Below are 10889 nucleotides of genomic sequence, written 5' to 3' on the forward strand. Positions count from 1 at the left end.
ACATCGGTGTCGTGTCGGTGTCGGTATCGTGTCGGACACCGGACACGGCAAGGGGCTGGAGTGTCCGTGTTTCATAGGCAGATCCTTTGGGCATTTTGCTCGTGTTCTAGTGGATTTAGACTTGACATGGAAGCTTCATTCTGAATTTTTAGTTGAATGAGAATCCTTCGCTTTATTCGTGAGGATTGAATACAAAAAATTACCCTCGCTCTATGATTTTTGCAGGTCTGTGGGTCATGATCTCTCCCATTGTAAGAGAAAAGCGGTTGAGGAACAACCAAGACCAACACCAAAGCCTAGCACCCTCCAAAACGGGAAGTTTGTTGCTCTTATTGATTATTCCCTGAAGAGACTTGACAATGCTCGCCCAACTTCCCCAAGGCCTCAAATTGGGAATTCTAACCTTGTAAAAGAGGAAGGCCAAAATGGTTTATCTGTGGGAATTGGTCAACAACCATCTGCTCAAGAGGCCTCATCTTCAGATACCAAAGACTCCAATTTACAAAGTGCAATTGGAGTATCTCTAGAATCCCGCCCCGCTAAAAGGCAAAATACTAGTCCTGGTTCAAAATCAAAGAACTGGAATGAAAGGAAGCAATAAGATTTTAAAACGCTTAAAAAGTTGTGAGCTGATGAAGTTGAAGCAAACACTGGGGAACTACCTCAAGACCCTTTGTTGGAGGAGGATGGACAATTCACTAAAGTTCTTTCAAGATCGCAAAAAAAGAAAGATAAGGCAAAATCTACTGCCTCTACTAAAGGGAAAAGACTCAAAAATCACTTTGCGATTGTTAAAAACAAGCAGTCATCATGAAGTTTCTCTATTGGAATATAAGAGGTATTTCAAACCTTGATTCAAGGTTAGTTCTCAAAAAACTTTGTGTTGATAATAAGCCATATCTTCTCATGATTTTTGAACCCATGATGGATTTATCCTCGTTCCCTAATTCCTTCTAGTGTAACATAAATATGAAGCCCTTTGCAGTTAATCAGAGATAGCACAAACCCCCCAAACATTTGGTGTCTTTGTGCTTCTCACCTAAATCCTATTGTCTTATCTTCCTCGAAACAACAGGTCGCATTCTCTTTATCTTTTGATAATCAACTGAATTATTTTTTGGCAGTTTATGCTTCTATTGCTTATATTAAACGCAAGGGACTGTGGGGGGAGTAAACCCTTTTGCACTAGCAGCACCATGGTCCTTGGAGTTTCGTAGGCAATTTCAATTCCATTAATGAGGCTCATGAAAAGAAGGGGGGCATAATTCCTTTTCATCTTGCTTGTGAAGAGTTCAAAGCTTGGATTGATGTCAATCTTCTCACCTATCTTGACACTAGGGGAGTTGAGTTCACTTGGTCCAACAACATAAAGGCCAATGCCCGTATTGATCTTAGATTAAAGAAAGTTATTTGCAACAATGAATGCTTCCAATGTTGGCCTTGGTTATCTGATTGCACCCTGCCCAAAAGCAAATCCGATCACCACCCTATTCTCTTGGTGTTGCAGTGAGCTGACAACAAGGTTGCTCTCCTTTTACGTTCCTTAAAATGTGATCTGGTGATCATGATTGTCTCAAGGTGGTCAAAGAGGTTTGGGACACATCGGTCTCAGGGTGTGTGATGTACTCAAAAACTTAGACTGCTAAAAAAATCTATGAAGTAATGGAACAAATCCTGCTTTGGCAATGCTGAGCATAGTGCAAATCAAGCCTTAGATTGGGTAGCTTTTGTTCAACAACAAATTTCTACTCAAGGACCTACAAAGGACCTCATTGCTGCTGATGCCCAAGCCTAACACCAACTTCAGCAAGCTTTCAAACTCCAAGATGATTATTGGAGAGAAAAAGCCAAGGTTGACCAGCATGTCAATGCTGACCTAAAAATCAACCTTCTTTCATAGAATAGTTCGTATTAGACAATCTAAGAATGTTATATCCTTGCTGAAAAAAGATGAAAGATGAATTGATTATTCAAGATCTGATTGAGATCGAGCAACATGTCTTGGAGTTTTATACCAATCTTTTTGCAACAGATAATAATATAAAACATAGTGATTTGGTGGAGAAGGTGATTCCTAGCCTCATCACTCCCAAAGAGAACACCTTGCTTACTAATCTGCGTTCTTTTGAAGAAGTGCAGCTTGCGGTTTTTGGTTGAAAACTTGTGCAATTTCTCTTTATCATTTTTTTACTGAGTACACCATTAGTTTGAAAATAGAAATAAACAAACTACTATTAATAAACCAACACTTGGAAAAGAAATTTCATTGATAATAGGTCGAGAACTGACAATTACAAAAGGTAGTCGAAGACCGACATATACAAAAAAGAGCCAAAGACCAAAAAATACAAAAAGCAAAAAAAAAAAAGAGTTGCACAAAAAATCATATATGTAAGCCTAAGAAACTCAATCCCTAGGCCTTGCCTGCTCTCATTACTCGACATTCTCGGTTTCCTTGACCTGTGGCTCCTCTATTGGGATCGCCAGCCTCGGGGGTGAAGGGGCAACATCCTCTTCCAGGATGTTATCAATAGTCGAAACAGATTTAATAGGTAATATTGAGATATATAAATTTTATCTTGTCGCTAAAAATTTTACAATAAGAAAGACATTGATCACAAAAATATTCTCTCTGATTTCTTAGAAAGACTTTCTTAGGACTATAATGACACTGTAGATCATTTTGATAATTGTTTTGCATAACTGAATGTAAACATTACGTTTCTAATAAACATTTATGAAACACTTTATACGGTGCAATAAAAAAACCTTGTTTAAGATTATCTAAAGTCTATGATATGCAAAATAAAGAAATTCATTTATGCTTTTAAACAAGTCTCTCGTCTATGGTATTACAAAATTCATCAAAATTATCTCTTATGGTGTTGAGGTAAATTTGGTTGATGATTGTGTATGCTAAAAATTCGGTGGGAGTAAATTTATTATTTTGATATTATATGTTAATGACATCCTATTATCATTATACAGTTTATTGTTACAAAACAGTTGTATTGTGATTTATTATGTATGCTTAAGTTTATTTTTTTATTGTCCTAAAATAATTTTTAGTGGAATTCCTAAGGTGATATATGAGTAATCTTGGTATGCAACACTAGAGAGTAGTAAAACGCATTATGTATTAATTGAAGAGAACAAGAAACTACATGTTTTCATATCGAAAGTCTAGAAGTTTAGAGATCATTGAGCATTCTCACTTCGATTTTTTAGAATGTCTTAATAGCAATCACTTTACATAAGGATCCACATTTAACCATGTTGGTGGAGTTAATATTTTGCTATGAGATATCATACTAGAATTTATGATTGTTAAACTATTGTAACTGACTTGTCTGTTGTCGCCAACATTAAGTAGTCATCGAGTGTTTATTGGGACAATATCTTAACGGTCTTATTAAGGATTCAACCAAGTAAAAGTTTGTTGACATAAAGTATTTGGTTGTTAAATAAAGAATTTAGAAAATACAGATTTGTATAGAACATATAAGGATTCATTCCATGCTAACTGATCCACTTACTAAAGGTATGACACTTAAAATTTTTCATGAGCACTGCTCATATGGATGTAATTCCTGATAGTACCTTAGTTTAGTAGGACTCTTACTTATGTTCTATATCTTACGGTTTACAAACATTTTGTTGTTTAGATTTTTTGCAGAAATAAAGTTAAAATTTATCATTTCATTATGCATGCTTAAGGATTTTTGATATAATTGTTATAATATGTAACCCAAGTGAGAGATTGTTGGAATTTTTTATTCCAATAATTAATGTACGTTAATATTATAAGATAATTATATTAGCTATTTATCATTAGTTAATTTTATTTTATGTGATCAAAATTAAGTGAGTTCATTAAACAGTTAAATCAGATTATATAGACTAACTTAAATGAGCAGATATCAGTGTCGACACATTTGAAGAGTTACAAAGGTCCTATTAAGGAATACAAATATTTTGGTTGAAGAAAAACCATAAAGCCACTAGTTACCTACGGACTCAGATTCTGTTGATTTTATTTGATCAATCATTATAAATTCAAATATTCCTAAAACTCTTCTTGATGATTTAACGTAATGTGTTTATGATGATTATTGGTATTTTATAAGAATCCCTAAAATTCTAACATGCCTTATCTCATGAATATTTTGGACAATGCCAAACTCATTTGGAGAGTACTGAGAAACTGTCTCCCGACACGTCTAAAGGTACAATCTAAAGGAGTAAATTGTCCAAACACTTGTTATTGCCATAAAAATCTGGAGAATGAATTTCATATATATCTTCTTTGGCTGCGAACAAGTTAAACTACTATCGGAAGCTGCTGGAATGTGGCCGTTAATTAGTGGATTTATCAAAAGGGACAAGTCTGCAAATGACCTTGTATTTGAACTATTGAATGGACTTCATGGTCTCTCACTGTAGAAATTTTCCGTGATGCTATGGTGCATTTGGAGAAAAAGAAATGAATAATTATGGAAAGATGTAGAGAGCATGCAATTCCTAACTGAATGGCTCCACGCACGTCACCGTCCCGAATCATCATCAACAAGTCAGCAACATGACACTCTTAAGTTTAATATTGATGCAGCTATTTTCGAGAGCCAACAACAACATGGGCTCGGAATCTGTATAAGAGATCATCAAGGTATGTTCGTCAAAAATATAACAGTGCTCATGTCGCGATTGCCACAACCTAGGGAAGTAGAAGCTTTAATTTGAGCAACACAGATCAATGTTTCAAGAGTAGTTTTTTAATTCGACTGCAAACTCCTAGTGGACAGCATTTGCTCCAACCAACGAGGCTCATCTGAATTTCATGTTATACTTGATAAATGTACAACTTTGTTAAATGTAATTCCAAACTTAATGGTAAGTTTTGTAAGGAGACGAGTAAACCAAGTAATCCATTCTTTCTTTTATTCTGGATGATGTGAAATAATTTTACTTGAATTTTTTCAAAAAAAAAATGTTAAGAGAGTAAAACTAAAATCAGAAAGTTTAGGAACTAAAAATAGAAATGTTGAAAAAAGGAATGTTATTCGATACAAAATTCTCATTAAATGGAAAACACAATCTTGCTTAATTTATGAAATCAATTTCATAATATTAAGCATTTTTAATTTTAAAAAGTTGTTGGACTTAAAAGATAATAAATCTAAAAGAGAAATGCTAACAATTAAAGAGAGTTAGTGCAAGGGTATAAACAGAAGTATTGGACAAAATTTGATGAAACTTTAAGAAGAATCAACGGAATTTATTCTTTATTTTTTTAAAAAAAAAGAAATTTTATTAAGAAATATGTTAAATGTATTTAAAAAAATCAAAATTTTGACTTAATAGAGTTATGCTTTTAAAAAATAGTATATATACGTAATTCTCACACAGATTTACTAACCCACAACTGCTATTAAAATAAAATAAAAAAACTATACCTTTTTAAGAAAATCAAGATCATAATTTACTAAAACACCAAAAAAAGAAAAACCAAGTGAACGTACGTTACCATCCCTGTATATATAACAACTAAATCGGCTAATGAACTATTTTTCCCCCAAAGTCCAACAAATCATTTTCAATCCATATCTTCCACACACAAAGCCCAGCAAATCATTTTTATTATATATATATATATATATATATATATATATATAGAGAGAGAGAGAGAGAGAGAGAGAGAGAGAGAGAGAGAGAGAGAGAGAAGAAAGAAAAGCAAATCAAACATTCTGCAAATAAGACACCAGAATTCCCTACCATCGAATACCCAAGTATCTGAAGAGTAAGCAACAGAAATTTATAAATTATGATAGCCTTCTCTTGCAGTGAATTCTAGTCACATGGCAAAAAAAAAAAAAAACGAGGCATATACTAAATAAACACAGAAAAGAAACTGAGTCACAAACTTAAATATATTGATACAATATATTCAAGCAGAAAGTACCAAAATGGTTTAGGTTTAGATTTTGGCAATTTATGTAGACAGTTTTTTCATTAATGCTACTTGATAACAGTTGACAAGGCTGCTAAAAGCCAGTGTTGGATACGATTTGATAGTTAAAAAGTACCCTTTGTAGTACAGATTAAACCATCAGTATAGAACTAATTTGGACTAAAAGCCAAATAAGTGTAGCCTTATCAAAAATATCCCACCACCACCATAATAGCATGATTTACAAGTATATACTGTCTCAAAGATACACCAACCAAAACCATGTATATGGCATGAATGCAGAGATTTAAAATGATGACTGCTCAGAGCCATCAAATCCTACATTATCAAGCCATGAAACAACTAATTCAATATGGGGTCTCTGCCTTGGATCTTCATCTATACATTTACAAGCAATAGCTAGTACCTCTAAGAGCTGTTTCTCATTATCCTTGTGCCAAATGACTGAATCAAAAATTTCCTGCTCCCTATTCTCAGATTTTATCTGCAACACCCAAGACACTAGATTCCTGCTACGTTGCCCGATGATGACTTCTACCGGCCTTCGACCAGTAAGAAGCTCAACAAGAACAACACCAAAGCTATAAATATCACCCTTGAAAGTTGCTTTCAGTACCTGACTGTATTCTGGAGGAATATATCCTAAAGTTCCTACTAAATCTGTTGAAACATGGGTATCATAAGGTTGAAGTAGCCTTGAGAGACCAAAGTCAGCCAAATAAGCTTTGAATTTATCATCCAAAAGTATGTTGCTGGATTTAATATCACGATGCACGATATGTGGTTCACACTCCTTGTGCAAATAAGCTAATCCATGAGCTGCACCTTTGGCAATCTTGAGTCTTGCATCCCATTTTAGAGCTGAATTTCCATCTTCACTCTCATGCAGCCAATAGTCAAGGCTTCCATTCTCCAAGTAGGAGTAAATTAATAATCTGTCACTGAAATGCTGGCAATAACCTTTAAGTGAAACAAGGTTCTTATGTTGAGCTCTTGAGAGTGCCTCCACTTCAGCTTGGAATTCACGTTCTACCTGACCACAGTACCCTGAAAGTTTCTTGATAGCTACCTTTGTGCCATTTGGAAGATTCCCCTTGTAGACAAGACCAAACCCACCACAACCAATTATATTTTCTTGGTTAAAATTGCCAGTGGATTTTAACAAATCTTCAACTGTGAGATCCTTGCAATCTGAATTCTTAAAAAACACCAATTTTGAAGAAGTGAGTGCTTCGGGCCTCCTGTTTGGACAGCTAAGCTCCTCATCAATGTTATCAACTGGCTTATCCTCGTCCCTCTTTGACACTCTTAGCAGAATAACAGCAAGAAGCAGTGCAAGCCCAACTCCTAACCCAATTGTTATGCCAAGGATATTGCTTTTACTAAATTTTCCCACATGGTTGGCCCTCAAGCCCACATCTTTCTCGTTACAATGATGAAATATTTCCCCACAAAGCCCCCAGTTGCCCTCAAAACTTGAATTTGGGAAACTTGAAAATTGTCCTCCAATTGGAATTAATCCCCATAAGTGGTTATATGCTACACTGAACTTAGACAAGAATGTGAGGCTGTTAAATGATGGAGGAATAGTTCCAACGAGACTATTATAAGATAAATCTAATGTTTCCAAATTCTTCATCTCTGAAATAGAGCTAGGAATGGTGCCGGTGATGTTGTTCCTGCTTAAATCCAAGATATGAAGTTCTTTTAAACGACCAATTTCAGGCCATATTGTTCCACTTAATCTGTTATTGCTCAAGTATATTGAAGGAGGGAAACTTGAGGCATGGTTATATTGCAGCCCACTAGCACTCTTGTTTCTCTTGACATAGAGAGGAATAGCAGCAGATGCAAAGAGACTTGATATATGATAATTGGAGGATATGAGGCCCCTCAGCTGTGTCAAACCTTTTGGTATTTCTCCTGTAAGAGAATTATTTGACAAATCCAAGTAGAACAAACGGTCCATCTGACCAATCCAAGAAGGGACACTACCTTTCAAATGGTTCCAAGACAAATCAAGAACTTCCAATTTCGGGCAATTCAATAGCCAGGCAGGAATACGGCCTTTGAGACCACAATTTCCAAGTGCTAAAACCACAAGGCTCTTGAAGCTTGCTGTTAATTTTTCTGGAATTTCCTCACCATGGAAATTCTTTGTGAGGACAAGAGTGGTGAGATTTTTGCACTGCTGCAGTACATAAAGTGCCCCAGATAAGTTCTCAAAGCTATTGTTTGACAAAGACAGAGTCAAAAGGGAAGTGAGGTTTGCATAGCTCTCGGGGATTTGGCCAGTTAATTCATTTTTAGCAAGGCTTAACATTGTCAATTCATGGCAATAGGACAAGGAATTTGGAAGGGATCCATTAAAATGATTGCTACCAAGATCCAAAGTGAAAAGATTAGACAACCCAGAGAAATTAAGAGCAACAGAACCTGTCAAAGAATTATTTCGAAGATCAAGCACTCGGAGTTTTGAGCATAAAGCCAAGGTGGAAGGCAATGATCCAGAAAATGAATTGGTGTTTCCTATTAGTTGTTCAAGGTTCAAAAGATTCCCAAAAACATTTGGGAGTTCCTCTGAAAAATGGTTTCCAGAAATTATTAGAGATTTTAGGCTTGAGAGGTTACTTAGCTCCTTGCTTAATTGACCAGAGAGGTTGTTCACAGAGACTGAGAGCTGCTCCAAGGCTGACATTGAATACAAAGAATCAGGAAGAGGGCCAGAAAATAAATTGGAATCCAAATGTAACTCTTGGAGAGACGTGCTACAGTTGCCCAACCATTCAAGACCACCAGCAAAATGATTTTTGGATATATCAAGAATATGAATACCCTTGGAGGTGCTGCAAATTTGTGAATTGAACTGGCCGGTGAATGAATTGTTGCTTATGTTGAGAGCACTAAGATGTTGTAATCCCCCGAAATGGAAGAGGTCTCCAACAAATGAATTGCTAGAAATATTCAGTATTTGAATGGATTGCAAACCGGAAAATGCCCCACCAACTGGTCCAGATAGCATATTGTGGCTCAAGTCAAGAACTTGTAACTGCTTCAGATTAGAGAACTCAGAAGACAATTCACCTTGGAGACGATTGAACGAAAGATTGAGCTCCTTTAGCTTATCTAGATAGGCTAAAGAACTTGAAATCGTGCCGTTGAGGTCCATTCCAGGTAGAATCAACTTGGACACTCTACTAGCAGCTACTCCATCAACCACATCATCACAATAAACCCCAGTCCATTTGCAGCAGACAACATCATCTGACCATTCTGTGATGATAGACCCTTTTGTAAGATTGCCTGCAAATTCCTTCAGGGCCATTAGATCATGCTTGTCACAGGATCTGGCAAGGGTTTCAAGTCCCACAGAAAAGCAAAGCAAGCAAGCCAAGAAACCCCATAGCACAAAAGCCATAGGGTAGCATCTTTGCAGCACCATTTCAGAAACCAAAAGAGAGATAATATATGTATGTGTTCAGCTTCAAAGTTCAAATCATCACTATAAAGTTCAGTGCTTATTCACAACACAGAAGAACCCAACCTCCAAAATTTTCAACACTCAGCAAAATAGACAAATTGGAACTGCATACATAAAGACAATTAACAAAGTGAAAAAAAAAAAAAAAAAACTATTGATATCACCAACACACACCAAAACCAAATACTGGGAAAAGAAGAATAACAAGGAAAGACTACTAAATCTATATCTGAATGCAAATACTAATCCAAAAAAACAACCCAATTGAAGAGAGAGGATGGTCAAACGTAGAAAAGGGACCATTAGACAACAGCGTGAGGACGAAGCAATCAATAGGAGCCATTTGAAAATAAAAAAGCACAGAAAAGGAAGTGAAAAAGAACATTGAGTTCACGTAGAAGCAGTGAGGTACGGTACCTAACAAAAAGTAAAGATCCCATTACCATTAACATTGCAGGTAGCTCAACTCCATCACTCAACAGTGACTATTCAATTGAAACCTCAGCCACCCACGAAAGTCCTTTTCGCAAAAAATGAAATAATATTGGGTCAGTTAAGATGGCAGAAAAAGTGTGAAAACAAGCACAAAAAAGCGTTGAAGGGGCATAAAAGAAAAAGGGAATGGGAAAGTCATAGTGCATTTTACCTAACCTTTGCAGACTTTTTTAGCCAAATGGGTCTCTGTTTCAAAGCAGAGGAGTGTATGATTTTCAGAACCCAAGAAGGAAGTGGTGGAATTGAGAGGAAAACAAAAGAAACAGATATTTCACATCAAGGAACAGTGTAAAGCAGAAGAAAATTTTAGCACGGGTGCAAGACAGAAAAGGAAACTGCGTGAGTACTTGTACATCTCAGCATCTCACTAGCTACTAAATAAAAAAAAGGGTATTAAATAAAGCAGTGCTCAGTTTTTTTACTATGTTCACCCAGAAAACTTTTAAACTTAAGTTTGCAAAAATACAACCAAAGTCTTACTTTAAGAAAATTAAGTTTTCAGGAAAAAATTTCATTTACACCCATACATTAAAAGTAATCAACACATGTCACCAAAATGAATTTATTATTAAAAAATACGTTCAACATCCAAAAATATTTTTTTAACTATTAACTAAGCATGCCCTTAACATTTCTTGTTTCTTTTATCTTCTCACATTAAGCTTATGTTTGGGTTAATGTTGGAGGGGTACTCGACGTATTTGGGTGTTACCGTTTCATGCAAATTACTCTGGTCCCTGTCAAGAATGAGAATTATTTTATTTCAGAAATATCCTTTCCCGATAATCATGATTATGTTGTATAATCGCGTACAAAACACATAACAAAAATATGTTTTTGGAGGAACAAATTACATAACGAAAATATATTTTTATATAATTTTTTCACATCCCTTTTTATACAAATGAAATGTGTTTTCATTAGATTTTTTACAAAAAATTAATT

The 10889-nt window shown here is 35.4% G+C and overlaps 1 protein-coding gene across 6 annotated transcripts; it reads right to left on the reverse strand.

The window, feature by feature from the left end:
* Positions 1-6042: 6042 nt before the first annotated feature.
* On the reverse strand, positions 6043-10319 carry LOC100791334 (phytosulfokine receptor 2-like). 6 transcript variants are annotated; one of them, XM_006580940.4, is made up of 3 exons: positions 10096-10319; positions 9867-9969; positions 6043-9553 (listed from the first exon to the last, which is right to left on the reverse strand). In XM_006580940.4, the coding sequence occupies exon 3, from the start codon at positions 9408-9410 to the stop codon at positions 6255-6257; it is 3156 nt and encodes a 1051-aa protein (XP_006581003.1). In that variant the 5' UTR covers positions 9411-9553; positions 9867-9969; positions 10096-10319; the 3' UTR covers positions 6043-6254. The 6 variants fall into 6 exon arrangements, with proteins under 6 accessions (XP_006581003.1, XP_006581005.1, XP_014631638.1 ...); XM_006580942.4 differs by having other exon boundaries at positions 9893-9969; positions 10101-10318; XM_014776152.3 differs by having other exon boundaries at positions 9893-9969; positions 10096-10318.
* Positions 10320-10889: the final 570 nt, after the last annotated feature.

Source organism: Glycine max, chromosome 6 (genome assembly GCF_000004515.6).
Source record: "Glycine max cultivar Williams 82 chromosome 6, Glycine_max_v4.0, whole genome shotgun sequence".
NCBI lineage: Eukaryota > Viridiplantae > Streptophyta > Magnoliopsida > Fabales > Fabaceae > Glycine > Glycine max.

Bases quoted from the DNA above. Each gene is read 5' to 3' on its own strand.
- LOC100791334 (XM_006580940.4), bottom strand. From the start codon at position 9,410: ATGGTGCTGCAAAGATGCTACCCTATGGCTTTTGTGCTATGGGGTTTC.